The sequence below is a fragment of the Bubalus bubalis genome, chromosome 5, assembly GCF_019923935.1.
Source record: "Bubalus bubalis isolate 160015118507 breed Murrah chromosome 5, NDDB_SH_1, whole genome shotgun sequence".
Taxonomy (NCBI): domain Eukaryota; kingdom Metazoa; phylum Chordata; class Mammalia; order Artiodactyla; family Bovidae; genus Bubalus; species Bubalus bubalis.
In genome coordinates this window covers 16,832,560-16,858,769 of record NC_059161.1, presented here as the reverse complement: position 1 = coordinate 16,858,769, position 26,210 = coordinate 16,832,560, and the positions used below count along the sequence as shown (strand labels likewise).

The following is a 26,210-nucleotide window of genomic DNA, read 5'->3' as shown; positions in this document are numbered from 1 at the left end:
AGGAAATGGCAACCCACTCCAGTGTTCTTGCCTGGAGAATCCCAGGGATGGGGGAGCCTGGTGGGCTGCCGTCTGTGGGGTCGCACAGAGTCGGACATGACTGAAGCGACTTCGCAGCAGCAGCAGCAGCACCAGGTACCATATGATTGCTCTAAGTGCTGTTTTCTAGTTATCTTCTCCAGTAGATAAACTAATGGTTGGCTGTCTCTGAAATTTTGAGTCTGGTTATCCTTTAGCGCTGATGACTTTTCATGAAGTTTTGGAAAACAGAAGCCAGTCCAATGATCCTCTTTCCCCCACCACACACAGGTGCTGGCTATTTGGATGATGTCACCCTGGCAAGCGCTCATCCTGGGCCTGGGGTCCCCGCAACTTGGGTGGAGTCCTGCACGTGTCCTGTGGGATACGGAGGGCAGTTTTGTGAGGTGTGCCTCTCGGGTTACCGAAGAGAAACCCCGAGCCTCGGCCCGTACAGTCCCTGTGTGCTCTGCACCTGCAACGGGCACAGCGAGACCTGCGAGCCTGAGTCAGGTGAGAGGACGACCTTTGGGGATGGCTGGACCTAAGCTCTCTTTAGCAGGCGGCTCAGAAACGCCCGCTGTCTTGTTTGCTTGGACGCTCGCCTGTCTTCTCACACCTGCTCTCCAAATAGGTGTTTGTAACTGCAGAGACAACACGGCCGGGCCCCACTGTGAGAAGTGCAGCGATGGCTACTATGGCGATTCAACCGCAGGCACCTCCTTCGATTGCCAGCCCTGTCCGTGTCCTGGGGGCTCCAGCTGCGCTGCTGTCCCCAAGACACAGGAGGTGGTGTGCACCAACTGTCCTACCGGGACTACCGGTGAGTTGGCTCTACCCACAGGAGCACTTGGGAAAGAAGAGCTTTGGAAGTTTTTAGGATTTTCTGGTTTGGTTCCGTGACTGGTTTTCCCAGCAGCAAAAGTTTTGTCGGAAACAGGTTTATTATGGATTCATAAAATGCATATCTGATATTAATAATAGCTGACATAATATTTATGGCCAGGTGCTTTTCTAAGCACTTTAACATATGCGGCCTCATTAATGCTCACAGCCCTCCGAGATAGCTTCTTGTATTATCCTCAGGTTGTTTGTTGCTGTTTAGTCGCCAAGTTGTGTCCGACTCTTTTGTGAATCCATGGACTGTAGCCCACCAGGCTCCTCTGTCCGTGGGATTCTCCAGGCAAGAATACTGGAATGGGTTGCCATTTCCTCCTCCAGGGGATCTTCCTGACCTAAGGCTCCAACTCGAGTCTCCTGCGTTGGCAGGCAGATTCTTTACCCCTCAGCCACCAATATTTATTTGGTCGCATCGGGTCCTCGTTTCTCTGACTAGGGATCCAATCCACGTCCTTGGCATTGCAAGGCAGATTTTTAACCACTGGACCACCGGGGAAGTCCATCCTCAGGTTACAGCTAAGAACAGAGACACAATTAAGTTACCTGTCCAAAGATGGATGGCTGGGCATTGAAGGAGCTGGAATTTCAGCCTAGGCATTCAGGTGCCAACGATGATGATTTACTACAAGATACTTTTTCTTATAAGATGTGATTCAAAACTTGATTTTCAGTTTGTGAGGCTGCCCGGGGATTCTTGATGTAAAGCGGCATTTTTAAAATTCTTAAAATTTTTTCTCTAAATTGTTGTTTCAAATGTATCAGAGCCCATCACATTTAGTTGGGAATAAAATATTTTTATAGCTTTGGATACACCTCTGTTCCCATTTTCTGCGTTTCTTTCTTTTTGATAAGAACACTGAAGTAGATCTTTGCTGGCGGCTCCAGGAGCTGCCTGTGCTGGTTGACAGAGGAGCCTGGGGCTCACCGGTGACCGTGCCCCTGCTTCCACTGACTGGAGCCTCTGTGTAATAAGAGAGGTTCTGGCCAGCCGGCCAGCCTTTGACTCCACTATAAGCTCTTTGTTCAAAAAACATTGCTACAGAGCGTGAACATAAACAGAACAACCGAAACACTGAGCTCATAATCTGCATCTCTCTTGTCTCATCAAAAACACTCTAATTATTGGGAAACATTAAAACACTCCACCTTCCTTCCATTCCTCCCCCTGACCCCACACCGAGCACCAGGCAGTGCCACACAGGGAGAGCCAGTCATTTGCTTAAGGCAGTTGAGGAAATGAGGAGTAGAAGTTAGTATAGAATTTCATATTTTTAACTTTTCTTTTTTTTTTGTTTAATAAAAAAACAAAACAGTGGCCCAGTAGAGTCTCTTACAAATAGACTTCTCCAGCCTCGTTCCCCACCACCTGCCTCTGCACTGGTACCCTCTTCTCCAAGCCCCCCTGGTCTTGTCTTCCCACAGATGCACCCGACTCGCCTGCCATGAAGTATTGCTTATGAACTAGAATGCTCACCCAACTCTCTTATCCAGATCTCACTTTTCTTAGCCAGCTCCTAACTGTTCTGTGGGTTGAGTTGAATCATTACTTCCCCAGAATGGTTTTCCTCAGTAAAGCCTCTCTCCGCACCTGCCCCAGGTTCTTAGGACCCTTTACTCTGCTGGCACAGAGTTTAGTAAGTATCTCACGTGTCTACACGCAGAGGCATTTAACAGAGCATTTTGATAAGAGATCCCTCTGCTCATTGTTCTTTCACTGGTCAATGAACTGAACAGTTAAGCATTGTGGAGTCATTCTCATGTCTATACTAAATAGTACAGATGGTGAAGTAAAAGTATTGGGGATGCTTATAGAAGGATGGAATATCATATAGGAGATTTTAGAAAATGTTGTATTAGTCACTGATTAAATGCTTCTCACAGAATGTGAAATATACAGCTGACCCTTGAACTGTATGGGTTCCGGGTTCAAATCACAGGTTTGAACTGCGTGGGTCCACTTACTGCAGATCTTTTTCAGTAGTAAATACTGCAGTACGACAGGCCATGGTTGGCTGGATCCATGGACGTGGAATTGTGAATGCAGAGGAACTGCATAAGGTGGGGGCTGGAATTTCAGAACTTATTTGTGGATTTCTGACTGTGCAGGGCAGCAGTCAATCCCCCCCCCCCCACCAACTCCTTGCATTGTTCAAGGATCAACTGCGTTTGTTTTATGAAGTATCGCCTGGATTGAAGGGAATGATCTATAGCAATTCTTGAGGATGTTAATTAGGATATAGAAGTCTGCATGAAACCAGCACAGAACCTGTAAAAAAACACAATATTATCACTCTTTATTTTCCTACATTCTACTTTGCTTTTTATAGCGCTTTTTAGCTGCTTGGTATTTTTACATGTATTCATTTGTTTATTGCTTATCTCCTCCTTCCGTCCCCAGAGTTAAGGTCCTTGAAGCAGGGACTTTGCTCTGTTTTATTCACCTTTGTATCCCTAACACCCAAAATAGTGTTTGGCACACATGTTTGTTGAATAAATGCAAGTATTTATTAAATAAATGAATAGAGGTTGCGGATGCAAAGTAAGATGTTCCTCATTTAGAAGACTGTTGAAGAATATGAATAACTGATGATAGTCACTGAGATCTTTGTGCATGATTCACTTCTGCATTTAATACTTAAAACGATCTTTTCAGGTAAATTAATAATACTCATCTTTTTTCAACAAAATTGTTTGAGTGCATGGCTTTGGGATTATGAAGATGAGTAAAGGAGGGTCCTTACTCTCCAGGGTCTAAAAGTGGAGGGAAGCACAGAGATCATTTTCATACAGTGTGGTTAGTTCAGATAAAGAAACGCACTCAAGAATACTAAGGGAGAAGAAAGACATTTCTCCTGGTACGGGAAGGATAATAAGAGAAGTCTATAAATTGCCCAAGTCATGTAAGTAGTACAGCCTGGATTTGAACCTACATCCTAGACTCTGAAACAAAGGGGCAGGCTAGCTATAGCTTTGGAGGCTATTTTGCAACGAGAGCTTTTATGGGCTACCATGTAGCTCTCTTTTGACTTTTCTAGCAGATTTTTCAATTGTTTTAAGACACTTGAATGCGTCTTTTCGGCTGCGTGGATCTTAGTCGTGGCGCAGGGCGTCTTTCATTGCAGTGCACGGGTTTCTCCCTGGCTGCGGTGCAGGGGCTAGATGGTTGCAGCACAGGGGCTTAGCTGTCCCACAGCATGTAGGATCTTAGTTCCCTGACCAGGGATCAAACCTGTGACCCCTCCACTGGGAGGCAGATTCTTAACCACTGGACCACCGGGGAAGTCCCTAAGATGTTTAAAATATGGATCATATCTAAACTAGCTAAGGTAACTGAAGAAAAGCAGAACTGAAGTACTGTCTTAATCCTACGCTGGAGAAGGATCTTGTGTCTGGAAACTGTTGTATTTACCTCAAAGGCAAAAGGGCCCCTAGCTTCCCATCCCCTTTTAACATCCTGTTTCTTCACGTCCTGCCCCATCCCCAGCTAGATCTTCTGTTACATCAGTGGTCTCTATTTGCCAGATGCAGTGGTCAGTTTTCTGTCCTTATCTGACCTGGAGTTTCAGCAACACTGGATACTGCTGACTACTCCCTTTGCTCCAGTTTCTCCTCTTGCCTTTTGTGACTCTTCCCTCTCCTTGGTTGTCTTCTCCCTTTCTTCTCTTCTTTTGGGTCTCCCTTTGATCACTTCTGTTTCTTAGCCTGGGGTTTTCTTGTCAACTTTATCTGTATTCTCTCCTTAGGTGAGCACCTCTCACCTTGAGGCTTCAAAAACCCCTCCTTGCCTACAGCTGGAAAATCCATGCCTTCAGCCCTGACCTTGCTCTCTTGAGGGCCAGCTACCTACTTGCTGTTTCTACCTGAATGGTGGGTAGGGAGCCTTCCATCGGCCCCTCCATATCTATTCTCTGCGCTGCTCCACCCTGATGAGACCTGTGTGTGCTACCTCACATGGCCACCTCCACTTGGTGGGAAGCACATAGGAGATCAGAGAGGAAAAGAGGATGAGGGCAGAGTATGTATTCCAAGGCCCCGTGTCTGAAGCATCTCTCAGCTCTTGGCAGGTGACCTTCTCCAAACAGCTCTTTCTGATAAGTTAGAAACTGTTAGGTTCTGGTAACTGCTCACCCCCTGAGGTCAAGGTTATGGACCCCTGCATTACTATCCCAAGTGCTACTGTACTTGAAATGTCTCAGCACTCTCCCCTGCCTTCTGTAGATGCTGTCTTTATTAACGCTGCTCCAGTGTTGCTAGTTTGAAGGTGCCAAATATTTTCTGTTGTGACTTTGAATCAGACAGCCAAAGGAATCTCAAATTTAAGCAAATCCAAGCTAGGTCTTTGATTGTCTCCAATTCTGACTCAGTTCCTTCCTTGGTCTTTATCTCCATCCACCTATTTGCTCAAGCTAAAATCCTAGACTTATCCTTGATTCTTCTTTCTTTCATTGCCCAGGAGTCAGCCAGAAGGTGTTAGTCTCTCAAATCTGCCCACTCTTTACCACTTTCACTGGTAACCACCCTGTTCTACACCATCGTCGTCTCTTACCTGAGATAGCCTCCTAATTTGCCGCCATGCTTCACTCTGCTCTCCTACAACCCATTCCCCATACAGCAGCCAGAATAATACTTTTAAAATGTAAATCAGATCTCATCACTTAGAAACCACCCCCCCCCCCCAAATATTATCTCACTGCACTTTAATTTAAACCCAGTTTCCTTACTGTGACGTACATGGCTGCTGTTACTGCTTCTACAAGCTCATCTTGCTTCTCTGGAACATTCTTCCCTTGAATATTATCATTGTTTAGTTCTTGTGTCTCTTCATTGTCATCCCAAATATCTTCTCTTACAGAGGAACCACCCAATATGAAGTAGCCCTTGACCTGTCTCTCTTATCATATTTTCTGTTTTAACTTTTTTATGTGTGTCAATATCTGATGTGGTCTTATTTATTTGTTTGTGAATTCATCTCCCTCAGGGGCAGCACAAGCCTTGTGAGAGCAGAGACCTCATCCACCCTGTTCTGGACAACCCTAGAACAGTCTGTACATGATAGATGCTCAAGCAGTATTAATGGGATGAGTAAATGAACAAACCTTTATTTCTCCAAAAAAAGTTTAGGCTAATTTAGGTCCAGTTGGCTACAAAGATACCACAAACATAACTTGAGCTAATAATGGTGGGCAAGTGGAAAAGGAATGATGAGGAGCAGTGAGTTTAATTGAAAGAGCCTTGAATGCTAGCTCTGTCTCTTTTACTATTAGTTCCTTGGTTGTGGGCAAATCTCTTAGCCTGTTTCTTTCTCCATAATAAGAATGAGTAGCAAATGAAGATCTCTGAGGTCTCTTCTGTGCCAGCTGACACTGCTCAAACAAGGATTAGTAGATGCCTTTTATGTTTTAAGAAAATGATCCTGCCAAACCTGCTGTATGGGGCTTCCCTGGTGGCTCAACTGGTAAAGAATCTGCCTACAATGCAGGAGACCCAGATTTGATCGCTGGGTCAGGAAGACCCTCTGGAGAAGGGAATGGCAACCCACTCCAGTATTCTTGCCTGTAGAATTCCATAGACAGAGGAGCCTGGTGAGCTATAGTCCATGGGGTCGCAAAGAGTCAGACATGACTGAGTGACTATCACTTTTTCAACTCTGTTGTATGAGGAATGAATGATATGAAGAGGCATTTTCAGGGACTTCCCAGTGGTCCAGTGGTAAAGAATCTGCCTTCTGATGCAAAAGACATGGGTTCAATCCCTGATCGGGACACTAAGTCCCACACACTACAGGGCAACTAAGCCCGTGCATTGCAACTAGAGATTCCGTGCGCCACAGCAAAAGATCCAGTGTGCTGCAACTAAGACCCAGCATAGCCAAATAAATAAGTATTTTTTTAAAAACCATGTTTTAAAAAAATGTCGTCTTTGAGTTTTCTCAGTATCATTGACAAAAACAGACACAGCTGAATGTGCCAACCCTTGGTGCTGGAAAGGTTAGTAAAGCCTCATTTACAAAGCACTCTTAGGGCATGATTTCAGTTAATCTTCAAAACAGCTAGAGAAGGAGGCGAACCAGGTGCTGTATTTCTGAAGAAATGGAGATGTGTCCTAGGTCACGCTAGTGGCCGGGCACCACGCCAGAGCTGCAGCCCAGGTCTTCTCCCCTAGGCTGATGCCGTGTCCATGGCACCGTGTAGCATTGTGCCTGGTGGTTCCTCCAGACTGTCTGTAACCAGCGGCACTAGAAACGTGTAAGGCCTTTCTCTTGTAACGTCAGATTGTCTCACATGCAGGTAAAAGATGCGAGCTCTGTGATGACGGCTACTTTGGAGACCCTCTGGGTAGTAACGGCCCCGTGAGGCTTTGCCGCCTGTGCCAATGCAATGACAACATCGATCCCAACGCTGTTGGGAATTGCCACCGCCTGACGGGAGAATGCCTGAAGTGCATCTACAACACGGCCGGCTTCTACTGTGACCGGTGCAAAGATGGATTTTTTGGAAATCCCCTGGCTCCCAATCCAGCAGACAAATGCAAAGGTAACCAGCCATCGGCCAAATCCTCTCACAGTTACACTTACTCATCCTGAGCGTCACTGCACGGTCTCTTTAAATATTTACAGTTGTCTGGTCTAATGCGGCGCTGTTCCATAGAGGTATAGCGTGAACCACTTACGTAATTTAAATTATTCTAGTGGATACAGTACAGTAAAGAGAAGCAGGTAAAGTTAATTTTAACATTGTTTTTTATTTGTCTAACGTATTATCATCTCAGCAAGTAATCAATAAAAAATGCTTGAGATGTATGTTCTTTTTTTTTCCACACTGCTTCTTCAAAGTTGAGTGTGTGTTTCACGTTGACAGCGCATCTCCGTTCAGTGACTAGTGGCTGCTGTATTGAACAGCACAAGTTGAAAGACTCTATTTGTGTCGTTTAACGTGAGGGCTCCTCTCGGGTGATGCTCATCTTTTGCCGTCTGTGTCTTCCTGCCGTAGCCTGTGACTGCAACCCCTACGGGACAGTGAAGCAGCAGAGCGGCTGTAACCCCGTGACCGGGCAGTGCGAGTGTCTGCCCCACGTGACCGGCCGGGACTGCGGCGCTTGTGACCCCGGATTCTACAACCTGCAGAGCGGGCAGGGCTGCGAGAGGTAAAATGGCAGGTGCCTTTGGTGCGGGCAACCTTGGCTTTTTTTTAATTGTCACAGATGAATTTTTGTAAGTTATATTCCACAGTTGGTTTGGCTTTGTTTGGGAATTATTTGAGTGCCTGAAACAGGCGAGGCAACCTTTAGAGGCGATGCTGGAGGCTGTAAGGAAGTAATGAGAGAGAGAGTGGAAGGCAGTGGCACCAGCTGTGGCAGCGTCACCTGAGCAACTTTTTTTTTTTTTAATGCACATTATAAGGTCCTTTCTGAGACGCTTAGAATCAGAACTTCTGGGGTTACAGAGGCTGGGAATTCCTGTTTTCAAAGCTCCAGCCCAGCGCCCATGCAGTGCCAGATTGGAGAGCCATGGGAAGTGGTTTTAGTAGTGGACCAGCAGTTTTTGTGTGGGATAGGTTAGAAAAAGAAGATATGAGTAGAGCTCATGAAAATTACTGGAACCTCAGGAACCTTAACATCTGTCATCATTAAAACATTCTGTTTTCTGATACAAAATTGTATCAGTCCTATGCTGAAAGGAAAAAAAAGAAAGGTTTGCTTAAAGTCTGTTTTTCTTACCCGAGAATTGTCATGTGTTGATTTATTAGGTGTGACTGCCACGCTTTGGGTTCCACCAACGGACAGTGTGACATCCACAGCGGCCAGTGTGAGTGCCAGCCTGGCATCACCGGTCAGCACTGTGAGCGCTGCGAGGTCAACCACTTTGGGTTTGGACCCGAAGGCTGCAAACGTAAGGGGCGTGGGTGGCATAAAAATCTTCAGTGCCCTCTCATCCCCGTTAGAACTGTGAATCCAAAACATTTTACCAGCCTCCATGTAGGCCTACAGCTTACAGTCAGGGCTGTACCCAAGTCCTCAGAGATGCTTTATTCCAGAAACATGATCCATTTCTAAAACTCAGAGGACCGACAGCCTCTCTGGTCTCTTAGCAACCACCCGACTTATGTCTTCTTTTATAGTGTTTCTGATTCTTCCTTTTTCTGGTCTTTCATATTTCCAAGTGATTGCCCTTTGATTACCGAGCCGCCTCCTGTGCTTAATGAAACTTTTTAATTGATCACGTTCTTCGTGCAGATGATGAAGCTGTGAGGGACTCTGCTCAGACGTGTTTGTTGACTTACTGGCTGCAGTTGCTTCCCACCCTTGGGGCCCTTTTGGTGCGCTTACATGTCCACATCTGCTGCTCCTTGGCATAAACACTTGCCTGGAATTAGGCCGCAGAACAGTTTGGGTTTTTGCTTTCTGAATTCCTGCGTTTCTCCTGTGGAATGCAGCATAGGCCATTGACTCCGTTCAGAGAACAACATGAGTAAACAAACTACAAAATAATGGAAAATCAGCACTAGCATTTGGGTGTTCTAGTTCCTTAGAGAAAGGAAAAATTAAACGGTTGGAGAGATGAAGGTAGAGATGAGTTCTTGGAAGTGCATGAAAAGAGCATTTTTTTTGTAATGGACTGATTTCTACTTCATAGACTAATTTGTATAATTATTCAGTCATAGGAAATATGTCCCCTCCAAAAGATGCTCACTTTACTTTAAAATTTACTGTTGTTTTAAAAATGTCTGTCTTCTCTGCTGAGCAGGCATAGCCATTTAAATTCTCCTAAATTGGCCTGTTTTTCACAAAGCATCTACTTCTAATGATAGTACAGTTGGCTTATTGATACCACTCTGAGCTTAAAGAAAATGCAGTCTTCCGTTTTTTTCCTTATTATGTACCCTTTTCCCTTTATTCTGCAGCCTGTGACTGCCATCCTGAGGGGTCTCTTTCCCTCCAGTGCAAGGACGATGGTCGCTGTGAATGCAGAGAAGGCTTTGTGGGGAATCGCTGTGATCAGTGTGAAGAGAACTATTTCTACAATCGGTCTTGGCCTGGCTGCCAGGAATGTCCAGCTTGTTACCGGCTGGTGAAGGATAAGGTCAGCTGTCAACAGTGCATGCGTTCATTCATTCAGCAGATGTTAAATGGGCACTTCCTAAGCTCTCAGCTCTAGAGAAAATATGGCGAACCAGATAGATCCAGCCCTTGTTCTCAAGGGCTGAAGTGCCGACTGGGAGACACATAATAAAAATTAAAGAAATACTAACTGAGATAAGTACAAGAAAGAATGCAGAGAATAACTGGGGAGAACTACTTTCTATAAAGCCTCTGTGGAAACTCACTTAAGGTGAGATCTTAAGGATAAGAAAGATCAAGCTAAAGGAGAAGTGATGGGTAGGCTGTTCCAGGAAGAAGGAACGTGGGGTACAGTGGCCTCGAAGCTCGTGGGTATCTGGATCCTGCTGAATGAAGAGGGAATGGTTTGTGATAAGACTGGAGAGATTGTTAGAGACTGCTTATGTTGCACCATGTTGACCAGAGTTAGAAATTTAGATTTTATTCAAAATCCAATCGGAGTGTACTAAAGAGTTTTAAGCTGGGAAATTCAGTTTATACTTCAAGAACACTCTGCTGCATGCAGTTGGATGGTTAGGAATAGGGCAAAAGGGAAAGCCTAGACTGAATTAGATAAATATGTGTGTTCAGCAAGGCAGGATATAACAGAGGGTCAGGATAGGGAAAGAGAAGAATCAAGGATGGATCTTGGGTTGTTTTACTTAAGGTAGTTGGAGGCACTACTTACTGAGACGGAGATGATTCAGAGAATACATATTTAAGAGAAAAAAAAATCAAGGGTATATAGTATATATAGTTTTGGATGTTAGGTTGAAGATACCTGTCAGAGAGCCAAGTGACAATAGCAGGAAAGTAATCTCAAACAGGAGAGAGTGATCAGAACTGGAGAATCGTCAGCATGCAGAGTTTAAAGTCAGTGGAATCAGCCTGACAGTTTTTCTTTTGAAACCAGAGAAATGAGGAAAAACTACTCCTGTTGTCTACTTAAAAGTTTACATACATGGAGAATGTAGACCTCCACACTTAAAGAGCACCTCTTTGATTATTATTTCTGCAGGTTTGCAATCAAGTTCTTCAGGAATGTTTATACAGCCTTCATTTCCCTTTTCCTTTTTCATTATGTTTAGGTTGCTGATCATCGAGCCAAACTCCGGGAATTAGAGAATCTCATTACAAACCTTGGAACTGGGGATGAGATGGTGACAGATCAAGCCTTTGAGGATAGGCTAAAGGAAGCAGAGAGGGAAGTTACTGACCTCCTTCGTGAAGCCCAGGATGTCAAAGGTACACAAAGTTAAACAAGTGGATAATTTCTGTGAGGTGGGCCGTCTTTAGATGTGGCTCTTAGTTCAAGGTTAAATAGTATGGTTTTATAAAATCCTTTCTCAGTTTTTAAAGTATGTTTAGAATATGAATGATTTCATTTTTTAAACACGTAGAAAAGAACCTGTCAATGTTTTAAGATACACTAAGCAGAAGTAATTCTCCCATTACATCAGACATGGTTAGATGTTAAAACCCAAGCATTTTATAAATCCTTGGATCAAGGTGCTCACCGTTGGTCTGAGGTTACTTTTGTGTGGGGTTTTCTCCAACATTGAAATCCAGGTGCTTGCCAGATATTCACAGTAAGTGTGCAGTAACATTAATACACTTGGGGCCACAATGATCAACTTCCCTATTGACTCCATTTCCACTATGAGTTAGAGAAGTCTTGTCAGGGTACTGGTCAACGAAAACTAAATATGTTGCTTATTTCCTGTTGTAAATGTTCCTAAAATTTTATAAAATGATTGACGTATAGAAGGAAGAAATCGGATGTGTCTGGTTTGAGCAAGTTTGTTTAATTTTTGTAGGACAGTCCAGAAAGTGTTCTATGAGGTAAATTTTTAGAAATGGAAAAATAAAATGAGGTGCGGAAAACATGTTTTTTGTTTCAGTTGTTACATTTTAAGTCTTAAACCTAGATTAAGAAGAATTTATAGGTTTCCTGTTCTGTATAAATAATGGTGGGGTTTTTTTTAGAATGTTCATTTTTCAAATTTGGACACACGTTTTTCCATTAACGTATTCTCCTGTAACAACAAATTCATATCTGTCCTGCCATATCCGTTGAAGAGTTGAATGTGGGGTGGTCATTCTTAGTGCCGATCAGCCACCTAAGAGGTGGGGTGTGGCACACAGCTCTGGTGCCAGCACCTCGAGCTCAGTCAAGAGGCAAGAAAGCGAGGTCGGCCAGCACTGCCCCTCATCCAGGCTCCACACCTTGGTGGAGCCGCAGCAGACAAGGCTCTTTTTAGCCACAATGAGTACAGCCTTTCCTCTGCCCAAGCAGATGATTCTGTGGGACGAAGCACTAATAGGAGCCATGGCCGCCACACTTCCCCCTGAGCCACCTGAAGGATGGGGAGCATAATGGGTTCCTGCTTCTGCTAGCTGTGGGAGCCACCAGAGTGAGGCTGGGGTTTAAAATCCACTCCCACTAAGTCCTGGTTCATGGAGTTCCTGGCTGACCTTTCCCACTTAGGTCCAAACTAGCCAAGAATAAGAATGTCTTCATAATGATTTATCCTTTCAGACTCTCCCTAAGTATTCATTTGTAGTTTAAACTTGTGTTTATTCTTCAGTTTTGAAAGGAGATTATGCAGTACAAGTGGACACTTGGAATTAGAGGGCTTTGAAGTGATCCACTTAGATTATCTCTTCCCTTTTTGGGGGGATACTATTGTTTCTCTAAAGAACTGGCCAGAGAGATTGATAGGTTATCTTCTTGGAGTCTGAAATGGAAGGGGCTTCTTAACTTCATTGGCTGCTTCTTAAATCTAAGTGATTCTCTGTAATTTTAACTTGTTTTTTATTTTGTGTTTTGTTAAAAATCTTTGGATTGTCAAAGAATTGTTTAAGTAATATCTGAACGGGGTCATTCTGTAGTTAGATGTGTGTTTTGCAGTCTACCAGCTTTGCATGTGTATTGATTGGGTGACCCTGCTTCCAAGATGTTGTTTCCCAAGACTGTACTCCTTTGTTGATCTTGACTTCAACTTCTCACCTCTTGTACATGCCTTGGAAAATTCAGATGCCAACACTAGCATCATGCAGAATTAAGAACTGGTCAATTTGAATAAGACTACTTAATGGTTTCTGTATATGTATATTCTCATGATGTGAGAATTTTAATAATGTCAGAATTATCTTTGTATGAGCTTATATTTGTTTCTTGATTGATTAAAGTACAGCTATGAGGTTTAAATCAAATGGGCAATATTAAGAAAGAACAATTCAAAGAACTGTTCAAAAGCAGAGATCAGTCTGAAATTACATGCATGTGTGGGGTGGCAGCAAGAGTCTACTTCGTTTAAAATTTTAAAAATGACTTTAAAGTGCTGTATTTCAACTTCTGTTTCAAATTGAGTTTTTCCTAGTTTAGGAAACTGTGCAGCTCTCAGGGCTGGTAGTGCTTTTACCAGCACTGTATTTTTATTCAGTTTTGCATGTGCTGGAGTGTCAAAATCTTCGCTTCATTGGGTATGTTTTGAGTGTCTTCTCTTTGCCAGTCATTGTGTAAGACTGGAATGCCATGTGGAGTAAGAAAGGAGAGGCTCGTTGTCAAGCGGGAGAGATGGTGTGTTCATCTCCAGTTAAACCGGAGACCATGGTTGAATGTATCAGTGGCAGTACTGCTGGGCACAGTGAGGACTGACCAGCTCTGCTGCTGGCTTCGGGAAACTTGTCAGAAAGATGCTGTATTTGGAAGCGTGATGAGAAGCAGTGCCTCAGATTTCATATGAGATGATACGTCCCCCCTTCAGATAATTTATGAACTTTCTTCTGCACTGCTATTGCAGATGTAGACCAAAATTTGATGGATCGCCTCCAGAGAGTGAATAACACCTTATTCAGCCAAATTAGCCGTTTACAGAATATCCGGAATACCATTGAAGAGACCGGAAACTTGGCTGAACAAGCACGTTCCCGGGTCGAAAGCACAGAGCAATTGATTGAAATCGCATCCAGAGAACTTGAGAAAGCAAAGGTTGCCATTGCCAATGTGGTGAGTGACTGGGACAGTCTGAGGGGGACTTGGGGAGTCCCTTGGTCATTGACAGCAAGTCTTTTACTGGTAGGGAAGTGCTTCCTCCGATAAATTGACACCTTGTATCTTTTTATTTGTCTCTAAACATGGAGGAAGAAAGCCACACTGCTCATAGTTGCCATGAAATAGTTATCCCAAACTGAATTAAAACCAAAGGACATCTGGGTCCTGTCTCTTGTTTGGGTCCTTCTAGGCAATTTAAGCTTTCTTTATTCTCCACTGAAAATAGAAATAATAATCTGTAGTCAAGGATGCTGTTATTAACTGAAGATCTCTTAAATGAAAAGGCATTCTTTCTCTAAATAACATTGATAAAAATTTAGTTTTGATGCTTGTTTATTAATATAAATAATCCCCTCCCTTGAGATCAGTGCCTTGTTTCCTTCCTCTTCAGTCAGTCATTCAGCCAGAGTCTACAGGAGACCCCAACAACATGACCCTTTTGGCAGAAGAGGCACGGAAGCTTGCTGAACGGTAACCTCCAGATCCCTTGTTAATGATTAAGTTATGGCTTATGACATGTACATGTTCCATCCTACACCCACAGACATGTCCCACATAATTACTTCTGCAAAGTTTGCCCTCTTTTCTGAAATGTTACGTATTGTACTCTGAAAAGAACTACATGTACTCTTTTCTTCCCTTTCCTTCAATATTAGAATATTTATTTTGAATATTAGAATATGATGGTTTGGAGGGAAATTGTATCTACATATCTAAGGAAAATTTCGATTTTAAATTTTGAAAGCTGAATAGATAAGCTCAGAACTTAGCTGCTTTTTTAAGGTTATTAATTAAAATGTTTTTGTTCATTCAGTTTCGGTTGCGCTGGGTCTTTGCTGCTGCATGTGTTCTTTCTCTAGTTGCGCTGCATGGGGGCCGCCCTTTGTTGCAGTGTGGGAGTTCTCATTGCCATGCTTCTCTTGTTGCGCAGCACAGGCTCCAGGGCACACAGACTCGGAAGTCGTGGCTTGAGAGCTTAGTTGTTCTGCGCATGTGGGATCCTCCCAGACTAGGAATTGAACCCATGTCCCCCTGCACCAGCAGGCGGATTCTTAACCCCTGGACCACCGTTGAAGTCCCTTGTCGTCGTCGTTGTTTTTAATTTTGAAATTTTTAACAAAAATGTTTTATTTTCAAGTTTCAATAGAAAATATTTAATAACCCATCGTACACGTGAAAATTAGCCAAACAGATCATTTCATTCCTGATTAAAAGTAAGGCAGTTTCTTAAGAAGACTTTAAATTGTAGAAGGCATCAAGTTAAAGCATTTTTTAAAAAACAAAATTGCTAAAAATGTAGTCCTTGTGAGGGCAGGCGTTTTTGTGTGCTTTATTCATTTCTGAAGTCCCAGTGCTTGAAACAGTATCTGACATACAATAAGTACTCAATAAATGTTTATAAATGCATTGCAGAACAGTAGACCTCATGGGTCTAGGGTGCTTAAATAAAACCTGGGAGAATTTTAGCCTCAGTGTCTGAGCAGTTGCATTGGCTTCTTGCTTTAACATATGTGCTCTCTTTCTGTTCTTTGTAAATGTGAGTGTGTTAACTGCCGTAATTTAGTTCATAGAGCATTCATGGTTTCAGAGCTGGATTTTCTGATTAAAAGCAGACAGCTGAAAACATTATAGAAAGCTCCCAAGAAAAATTAGGTCTTGGAGATAAATTAATTGTGGTGTACTTCTTGCATGGAATTTGAAGGAAAGTTTATCAGATCAAAAAGAATGGTCATGTATTGCAGTATGACAATGTAATATGAAATTTTAGAGCTGAAAAAAAGAAAAACCTTAGCAGTTGCTCAGCAGTCCCAGTTGACGTGTTCTTTGCCATTTGGCATTGAATTACTCTTCCCAGGTTGCATGTGAGCAATCTGAATAGTCAAAGGGGTTTTAAGATTAGGTAGTAACAGAACCAGAGTAGCCATTAAAGATGAGGTCTGAGATTTGTGTTTATGACTAGAGAAACGAGTTCTTGCCAGCATACATGGTTTCACGTATAAATATTCTTAAATAATTAAATTTAAAAGTAATTTTTAGGAAGTAAAAGCATTTGTCCCTATATATTTTATATCATTAATCTTCCTGGGAAGTGTCATTTTCTCAGATTATAGAATGCTTATTTATAAATTCAGCCCCACTGAAATGATAACAAAATTCCAAATTGATAAGACTTTTCAATATTTGTGGAACTCTGTCCATGGTAATGTATGTATATAATAAGGTAAGCTTTACCTGAATTCTGCTTCTTTCCCTATTAAAAGGTTCTGTTTCATGATTTGTTTTTCCTGTTATGTTATATAGCCATAAACAAGAAGCTGATGACATTGTACGAGTAGCAAAGACAGCCAATGATACCTCAGCTGAGGCATATAATCTGCTTTTGAGGACACTAGCAGGAGAAAATCAAACAGCATTTGAGATTGAAGAGCTTAATAGAAAGTGAGTACAATTTAAATTGTTCTTGTAAGTGGCACCAGTTCAATGAAGAATTAAATGCTGGTGAGTTCAGGCCAGACATTCATGCAGTAAGATATCTTTTATTAATCGTGCTTTTGAAATGATGCAGTAATTAGAGCAAGGGATCTAGAGCCACAGAGATTTTATTTGATCCAGTTGCTGTATCAGCAGAGAATGGTAAAGACTAACCATGTTACTTTCTAACTAACCATGTTAAAATTCTGCATAAATGAGAAGAGAAAAAATAATCACAGAATAAGCAGAGAAAATAAGGTACATATATTTAAAAAGTGTCTGAAATAAGAAAGCATATGGTACATCATATGCTATAAAGTGATGAGGTGAAATAGAAATTTAAGCTATATTGGTATTAAATAATAGCATTTTAATATAGCATTTCTTTGAGGTTTTGAAAATACTGTCACAGTGATTTAAACTAGAATGAATCTGATGAGCATTAAGATGCTAAAAGGAACGTAGGTTTTCATTAGGTCACATCTTTTTGTTCCTTAGGTACGAACAAGCGAAGAACATCTCCCAGGATCTAGAGAAGCAAGCTGCCCGAGTACACGAGGAGGCCAAGAAGGCTGGTGATAAAGCGGTGGAGATCTACGCCAGTGTAGCCCAGCTCACTCCTGTGGATTCAGAAGCACTGGAGGTATTGGGCTGACAGCCTGCCTGCACAGACTTGCCACCCCCACTCTCTCCCCACCAAACACATGCCCACATGCCCCTTCAGTCTGGGGGAGCACTGTTCTGACTGCCCCTCAACTGTCATCAGTCCCTATTGAGTTGACCAAAAGGTTCGTTTGGGTTTTTCCATAAGATCTTATGATATTGGGCAACCGCAGTACCTCCTCTGACCTCCCATTGACTTAACTGGTAAAGTCAGAGTTCTAGGTTAGATATGTTAATACACCCCTGCCCTCACCCCACATAAGGAACAGGCTCACCCTTTTCAGTGAACGAGTGAGCAAGGCAGCCTGTTACTTGTTCTCACTCCTCCCTGCTGCAGCAGGGGACCCAATAAAGCCTTGCCTGAAAAAACTTATTGAGGTAAAATAATCCTGTGATTATAAACATTAAATAGAAAAGACTCCTTCAGTGATATGAATAATCACTTCTACATCCAAATTATATTTGACACCTAGATCGTTGCTCCCAGGCACTATCTGCTTTTGAACAAGAGAGAAATGAGTGGTTTAAATGAAAGAACTATGTCAGGATGCTTTGGGGCAAGCAAAATATTTGGGGATTGATGATATTTTATTTCATCTGTACTCTAATCATGAATCCTCACACCAGGTTCTATATAAATGGTGTATTTTTTACATTAAACTTGAGATATGTTAAGTTTCCATTCTTATGACTGAGGTCTTTGTTTTTATCATAATATTTTAAATCTCTTCAGACATGTACATACTGTTGTCGTCATTGTTCAGTTGCTCAGTTGTGTCCGACTCTTTGTAACCCCATGGACTGCAGCACACCAGGCCTCCCTGTCCATCACCATCTCCCGGAGCTTGCTCAAACTCATGTCCATTGATTTGGTGATACCATCTAATCATCTCATCCTCTTTCATCCCCTTCTCCTGCCTTCAGTCTTTCCCAGCATCAGGGTCTTTTCTAATGAATTGGCTCTTCACATCAGATGACCAAAGTATTGGAGCTTCAGCTTCATCATCAGTTCTTCCAATGAATATTCAGGATTGATTTTCTTTAGGATTAACTGGTTTGATCTCCTTGCAGTTCAAGGGACTCTCAAGAGTCTTCTCCAACACCACAGTTAAAAAACATCATTTTTTTGGCTCTCAGCCACCTTTATGGTCCAGTTTTCACATCTCTACATGACTATTGAAGAAACCATAGCTTTGACTATATGGACCTTTGTTGGCAAAGTAATGTCTCTGCTTTTTAATATGCTGTCTAGGTTTGTACATACTTATGATTTCCTATATATGGAATTTGATAATAGGCAAAACTAATCTATGATGATTTAAAAAACAGACTGGTGACAGCCACATTACTGGAGAGGTGGGTGGGGAAATGGACTGGAAAGAGATACAAGGGCATTTCCTGGGTGGAAATACTGTGTATCTTGATTGGGGTTTGGTTACACAGGTGAATATATTTGTCAAAACTCATTAAACTAAGTACTGTGCATTTTACTGCGTATAGGTAGGGTATACCTCTTTTTTTTTTTCTTAAAAAGATCCATAAAATCTTGCCCTGTGCTGTTCTTTTCAAAACTATCTACTAAGTATTACAGAGTTACCGAGGCTATCTTTTGGACAGTTTAGGTTGTTTTTTCTAACATATGTGATCTTGCTTGCTTTTCATAGAATGAGGCAAATAAAATCAAGAAGGAAGCTGAAGATCTGGACCGTCTGATTGACCAGAAGTTGAAAGATTACGAGGACCTCAGAGATGACATGAGAGGCAAAGAATTTGAAGTAAAGAAGCTTCTGGAGAAAGGAAAGACTGAACAGCAGGTTGGTTTGCTTTGCAGATTGCTTCATTTCGTGAGACAAAAATTGAAATTGTTTGACTGTAAGCTGTGTCTGAGCCGTCACCACAAATTGCAGAAGCAACAAAACCCACAGAAAAGAAATCAGAGGAGGGTGCTCTGCGATACCCAGGCCTAGCCTGTCGTATGCTGGCTGCTCAGAGTGGGGTGGCCTGGAGGCGCCTGGTCTGCTAGGAGGGAGGAGGGCTTTACCCGGGAGGCTCTGTCCTCTGATCTGCCATGTGTTTGCAGACTGCTGACCAGCTCCTTGCCCGAGCTGATGCTGCCAAGGCCCTTGCGGAAGAAGCTGCCGAAAAGGGACGAAACACCTTAAAAGAAGCCAATGACATTCTCAACAACCTGAAAGGTATGAGCGGGGAGGCAGCAGGGTAAATGTCCTCTGTGAGGCTGGTCTTCCTTCTTTTGTTAAAGATTTTTACTATGAGATTTTCTGACCACATACAGTATGAGCGATAATAGTATAATAAATCCTGTATACCTGTCATTCAGATTCAACAATTAAGATTTTTACTGAAGTTACTTTATCCCACCTTCCCTACCTTTTTTATGTCAAATATTTCAAAGAAAAATCCCAGAGTTCATGTCATTTTACCCATGGTATGAAAACCAAAAAAAAAAAAAAAAGTATATTTCTTATAATCAAGATACGCCTATTTATCTGTTTAGTATTGGTAAATTGAGAGTATCTTTCATTTTCTTTGCCAGTTGCATCTCAGTCTTTGTTTTCTTTCTTTACCCAAGATAAAAAAGAACTACGCTCAATTCATTGTATAGTCTTGAACTTGCCTCTGATAAATATAAGTTCTGTAAATACAGAAGCTTTACAGGATAATGGTTGAATGTATGGGCTCTGTGTCAGTGGGTTTGAGTTACAATCCCTGATCTACCTCTTACTCTTATTGTGAATCCTTGAAAAAATGATCTACCTTTTTAATCCTCAATTTTCTAACATATACCAATGATGCAGTTACAAAAATTCATAAAGCTCTCAACTCAGTACCTTACACATAGCAAACACAGAACAAGCTACATCTTTCAGTATTGGTTGAGGTGGAGGTGATAGCATCCTCGGTTCTGCATGAAAATAAATGTTTCAAGTGAGAATTTGCCTTGCAGAAGCAGGTGTCCATTCTCACGAGCCTTCCATGTAGGGCCGTGAGCTTTGTTCTCCTAAGATTTCAGTCCCTGTTGTTTCTCCTTCTTTTGCCCTGACTTCCATTGTTCATAAAACAAAATCTCGTGACAGCTCCCTGAAAGGTTCCGTTTTGGCTTGTTGAGAGTTTAGTTCAAATGCATTCCTTGAACCTGTTTTAGATTTTGATAGGCGAGTGAATGATAACAAGACGGCTGCAGAGGAGGCCCTAAGGAGAATCCCTGCCATCAACCAGACTATAATTGAAGCCAATGAAAAGACCAGGGAAGCTCAGCAGGCGCTGGGCAATGCCGCCGCAGATGCCACCGAGGCCAGGAACAAGGCCCACGAGGCGGAGAGGATCGCCAGCGCCGTCCAGAAGGTGTGCGCGCCCCTCCTGTCCGGAACCAGGCCTCTGCTCACATGTTCTCTGTTCTCTAGTCGTTTTCCAGGTTCTTTCCAGACCCCTGCCCCGCACACACACTGAAAGGTCTTGCACGTTTTTTCCTTGACTCCATTAAAGTTATATTACTCCATTTTTGTCATTCCTTTTTAACCAAGCATTAGAGCAGGTAACCATGTTGATTAAGAGGGGAGAGCTATTGCAAGGGTCCTTTGGGACTATCTTGGCAGTCCAGTGGTTAAGACTCCATGCTTCCAATACAGGGGGTGCAGGTTCAGTCCCTGGTCAGGAAACTAGATCCCACATGCTGTGTGATACAACAAAAGAAAGAAAGGGTCCTTTACTCTAAAATCTCTACTATGTCTTGGTGGCAGGGTCTGAGTTGTGAGGAGGGAGATGGCTTCAGGGACCCATAGAGTCCCCTCCCACAAAAAAATCAGTTCTTTCTAAAGATTTTTCTAAAAAACTCTTTCTAAATAAGCACAGTTCCCTGCCGTGGATAGTTTATTTTTTTCTGTCTTATTTAGAGTGTCAAGTCTATACAGTGTTTCATGCCCCCCCCCTTTCAAACATATTTCCATATCTAAGCCCCACCTTTTTAGAATTGTTATAGCTGCCCGTGCCAGGATTCTTTCTACTCATCTTAAAGAATAACTTCTTTAGGCTGGCTTTCTCCTACCTAAAGATCAGTCTGTTTCATTTAAAGGAGAGATTGGAGCTGATTGTAAACTTACATGTGTTTGAAAATCACACGCATTTTTTTAGTTTATTTAGAGCAGATATATCATATTTCAGGATTATGGACTTTTTGTACATTATAATGAACTGCCAACTAGAATAAGGCTAGCTTTGAATAGAAAATTATCCATGTGAAAGAGTATAATCAGTGTGATGCGGTGGAAAGTATACACCAGTTAAATGTTGCCGTGATGTGAGCCCTAGTAAAAATGGCAATGATAGAAAAGGAATTTTTATTAACTGGATTAAATAAGAGGATACAAATAACAGTGCTTTGTAAAATGTTATTATGTTAGGTGGTAATGTTATTTTTTTCATTACTGCTATTTGTAGCCCAAATAAATGATAACATAATTCAACCTACAGTACAAATTATAGGGCAAATTATTGCCCTGTTGTTTCTGGATCCTAGTTTTGAGTGGCCGAATCCTTTAGAGAAAGGAAAACATTTTTTCATCAGCAGTTGTTTATTTTGTGTCTAGAACGCTACCAGCACCAAGGCAGAAGCTGAAAGGACTTTTGCAGAAGTTACAGATCTGGATAACGAGGTGAATAATATGTTGAAACAACTACAGGAAGCAGAAAAAGAGCTGAAGAAAAAACAAGAAGATGCTGACCAGGATATGATGATGGCAGGGATGGTGAGTGATTTTGGCATTTTTGCTAACGAGTAGAAAGTGAAGGGTGTTCAGTGATGAAAGATTCCTGACTTGTTGAGGAGTCTCTTTCCTATTGACTTCTGTTTTCAATTGTGTTTCCTGATCAAGAATTGGGTTAGTAACTTACATAGAAGACAAAGAATTTGGATCTTCTGCCAGACTGTTGCACAAGAGTTCCTTTCCAAAGCTACTCTCAATTAAAAGCAAAACATTGTTTTACACATTTGAGGCTTTAGGACATTTGAAAGTATGTCTTTATATTTTTGAATGAGTAATTCATAAATGGGATATAGTCAGAAAGGGAAAAAAAAAAGGAATGCAATGAAAAGTTCATTTCCTTCCTCCTCTTAGTCTCCCAGCAACTTGCCTTTAGCAAAGACCAGTTTCTTGTGTAAAAGGACAGATTTGAAGATGACAAAACATACCAAACTTACATCCAGTTCAGTTTTTCCCTTCTTGTGATGATGTGTATGCATAGCTCTGTTTGTAACAAAGTTAACTTGTGACTGCGTGGCCCCCGAAGGACTGGGGCCCACTTTTCTGTTTATGCAGTATTAGTGGACTCACAGTGTAAATAATTTCTTTCCGGTTCAATCTGATTATAATCACAGTCATGACAAGACATGAACTCCTTTGTGTGGGCTTCCCTCATAGCTCAGCTGGTGAAGAATCCACCTGCAATGCAGAGACCCCAGTTCAATTCCTGGGTTGGGAAGATCCCCTGGAGAAGGGAAAGGCTACCCACTCCAGTATTTTGGCCTGGAGAAGTCCATGGACTTTATCTCCATGAGGTCACAAAGAGTCAGACACAACTGAGTGACTGTATAAATGATCATGGTAGATCATTTTCACCTTGGGATAGAAGGAAGAATTACTAAGCTTCTTAATCTAATGAAGACGTCCTTAGGGAAGTGATAACAGAAGTATCCCTTTGCAAATACCTTATTTTATTATGCATTTTTTGATTTTTGTTTTGGATTATCTGAATTTTCTATAGCAAGGTATGTCTCAAGTGAAAATTCCCACATAGTAAAAATGTGTGTTTTTCATATGTGCTGAGGGTCTCTGGATTTTATTTTTTTTAATGCACTCATAGAATCATGAGATTTAGAGCCTGTTGAAAGGAAGGAAAAGATATATATTCTCTATATCTTCATACCCTCAAAGAGGGTATGGATTCCATTCAAAGGGAAGAAAAAAGATCTATCTTTTATTCCTTTTGGTAAATAATTTATAAGGAGCACAGGGCACCCTCATATGTATTATCCCATTTATAGTTAAATAGCCTGAAAGGTCAGAATTGCATCCGTATTATCGGAGTCTGTAACCTATTTTTTAAGGAAAAGGGTGAAAGCTCACAGTTGTCCCTAGAAGAGGGGCTGCAGACAGCGGGATGAAGGCCGTCAGTGACTTGCAGTCTGAGGGCCAGCAGCCCTGCTAGGATATTCGCAGACTGCCCGGGAAGACACAGTGGCTGCGATTTGAACAGAGATTAATCCTTTATTTCTGAAGGTTTTTTCCTCTTGCTTTCTTTTCTTTTTAAAATTTTCACATTGTTTCTCTATCCAAAAGTTTTGTATTTCTGTTGACCCAGAAAAAAACTAGGAAAAACAGTTCTGTGTTGGAAAGCTCAAAGCTACTGGTGTATATCCCGACCAGATTTATTTGTGAGAGCATCTGTTTTCTGATCCTTAGACACTTCCTCTTCCATTGCCATTTCCTGTGACTCATGCAGAAGCATATTTGTTCAGGTTTCATGGAATTTTCCCAAATAGATTTACCTTTGGTTGATTTTTTTAAATGTAAATTGTATTGTCTCAGTTTGTGTGTGTATGTATGTATGTGATTACAGGGGGAGAGGGAGTTTTAAAAGAATATCACATAATTAGGAAAATTTTCTGAGAATAGGCTGTTTCTAATAATCAAGTCTTGGAGGACATGTTCTAGTTCTAAAATGTATTAATTGTTTTTGTATTCATCCTTAAAAAGTAACTTGCAGGGACTTTCTGGGTGGTCCAGAGGTCAAGACTCCACTCTTCCCCTGCAGGATCGCAGATTCAGTCCCTGGTTGGGGATCTATCCCACATGCTACATGGGGTGGCTGAAAAATAAATAAATTTAGTTAAATTTTTAAAAAAGGAGAAGCAAAGAACCACAAAAAAATTTTTTGAGTAACTTGTTTCTGCTTGATGGGTTTTATTTTGAATACACCTTCATGTATTCTTGAGTAAGAAAGTCAGAAAAAGAAATAATAACATTGATCTTTGAAATACAGATACAGTATAGGTGTACGACTACCTCTTTATGATGGTCATGTAAATTAAAAATAGCAACATCCTCAACATGAAGATATGACCCAAAAAATCCCTACAGTGAGAGATTATAGTTTCATGAGTTAGAAGAAGGGAAACCATCTGAAAATTAGATTTGTTGACTCATTGGGGAAAGATATTTCAAGAAGACGAAAATGTATCATTTATTATTATTTATCCTTTTTTGGTGTACAGGCTTCACAGGCTGCTCAGGAAGCCGAGATCAATGCCAGAAAAGCCAAAAACTCTGTTACCAACCTTCTCAACCTTATTAATGACCTCCTGGAGCAGCTTGGTAAGTAACTGTAGTCATTGTAGGCAGTTTTTGAATTCTTTGTACTGTTCTTGGGATCTGAGATCGTTGACTCAAAAGTAGATATTACAGTGCAAAGATTGTATAAACTGAATCGTGACTTTTAAGTTGTATTAATTCAACATGTACTTACTAGGTCCTTCCATGGAATCTGACCTCAGTATTGGAATCTGACCATGATCCAAGGACTTAATAAAATTTTAAAGGTTTGCTGCCAGGTAGCATGGCTCTTTTATGGTCAAGATTTATAATAGGGTTGAGCAATGATCATTCTTAGCTCGTCCCGCTGGCAGAATGTCTTCAAAGAGTTTGAAGTGAAGGATTTCAGTGATAGAATGAAAGAGCACTTTAAAGAATAGTCTGATGAGCTGATGGTTTTTATGCAAAATGAGAGAAAAGGCTTTTGTTTTGAAGGAAATATAAGCATATTGAAATTTGCCTTTAATCCAGTTTGATAGGGAGCAGGCCCCTTTATAGGACAGATGGACTTTTGTCACCAGTCTGCATTATAGAGCTGTGATTTCTCTAACCCGTGAGCTTCCCAGGTGGCACTAGTAATAAAGAATCCACCTGCCAGGTAGCAGACCCAGGTTCGGTCCCTGAGTTGGGAAGATCCTCTGGAGGGGAGGGCATGGCAACCCACTCCAGTATTCTTGCTTGGCAGAGGAGCCTGGCAGGCCATAGTCCACAGGGTTGCAGAGTCGGACACGACTGAAGTGACTTAGCACGCACACGATACTCTTAACTAGGACAGCTGTGTAGCAAGGCCTCCTGTTTTAATGTGTTCGTCTTTAAAGCTTGGTTTTGGTCAATGGTTTGTTTTGTGGGGTGTATGTGATATTTTTATCTGTCTTAATTTTGAGGAATAATAAATTATGGGCCAGCAGATGGATTTTAAAATGAAAGTAAGCTAGAAGAGGTAGCTTTTGTGGCAGAAAAGTTTGGCTTTTAAAGTTAGTCAGACTTGGGTTGGAATCGTTGCTTTGTTGCCTGTAAGCTGTGCAAATTTGGGCAAATTACTTAACATCTGAGAATCATTGATGTCAAATGGTCTTGTGAGAATTTAATCAAGTACAGTATACATCAAGTACCGCAGCTGGCTGTCTGTTTTCGTTTATATAGAAATAGTTGCTTTCAAAGGGACTTTTTTTCATGCTAATTTTAAAGCAAAGCTTTGCTAAAATTATTTCAGCCTTTCAACCCTGGCCATTCTCCACAGGAGGGCTTCTATAATAGAGTCTAACTCTGGGAGCAGGGTAACACTCCCCCAAAGCAACCCAGTCTCCCTGATATCGAAGAGCTGAGGGCTTAGGGTTCTAGCTTAAAGATTTTTATGTTTATTAAAGGGCACTAAAAAGACAAAAAGATTACATATATAAACATGAAAAAGAAAAAGGGATTAAATGTTACTAGATTACCTTCAAACCACAAGTAAGGCACAAGGGCTAGGACATAGTAGCTATATATTCAGAAAACATTTCACAGAAACCATATTCTGAGGGAAAAAAAGAAAAAATCCAGCCCCAATATTCATGATATGTTCTGACCATCCCTGCTGGGTTAGGTCAGTGTTTGTGCTTGGTTTGCATTGTTAGTGC

The 26,210-nt window shown here is 41.6% G+C and overlaps 1 protein-coding gene across 1 annotated transcript in view; it reads left to right on the top strand.

Annotated features, from left to right (window-relative positions):
- The window catches only part of LAMC1 (laminin subunit gamma 1), a 119,355-nt gene that overhangs the window by 89,755 nt on the left and 3,390 nt on the right, over positions 1 to 26,210 (top strand). Inside the window, exons 12-27 of the mRNA XM_025285507.2 lie at positions 310 to 531; positions 653 to 841; positions 7,206 to 7,451; positions 7,908 to 8,061; positions 8,664 to 8,806; positions 9,819 to 9,997; positions 11,103 to 11,259; positions 13,821 to 14,026; positions 14,463 to 14,542; positions 16,373 to 16,510; positions 17,042 to 17,186; positions 18,871 to 19,020; positions 19,287 to 19,401; positions 20,370 to 20,569; positions 21,811 to 21,969; positions 24,495 to 24,594. Coding sequence (XP_025141292.1) covers positions 310 to 531; positions 653 to 841; positions 7,206 to 7,451; positions 7,908 to 8,061; positions 8,664 to 8,806; positions 9,819 to 9,997; positions 11,103 to 11,259; positions 13,821 to 14,026; positions 14,463 to 14,542; positions 16,373 to 16,510; positions 17,042 to 17,186; positions 18,871 to 19,020; positions 19,287 to 19,401; positions 20,370 to 20,569; positions 21,811 to 21,969; positions 24,495 to 24,594 — 2,583 coding nt within the window. The remainder of the gene's footprint in view (positions 1 to 309; positions 532 to 652; positions 842 to 7,205; positions 7,452 to 7,907; positions 8,062 to 8,663; positions 8,807 to 9,818; positions 9,998 to 11,102; positions 11,260 to 13,820; positions 14,027 to 14,462; positions 14,543 to 16,372; positions 16,511 to 17,041; positions 17,187 to 18,870; positions 19,021 to 19,286; positions 19,402 to 20,369; positions 20,570 to 21,810; positions 21,970 to 24,494; positions 24,595 to 26,210) is intronic.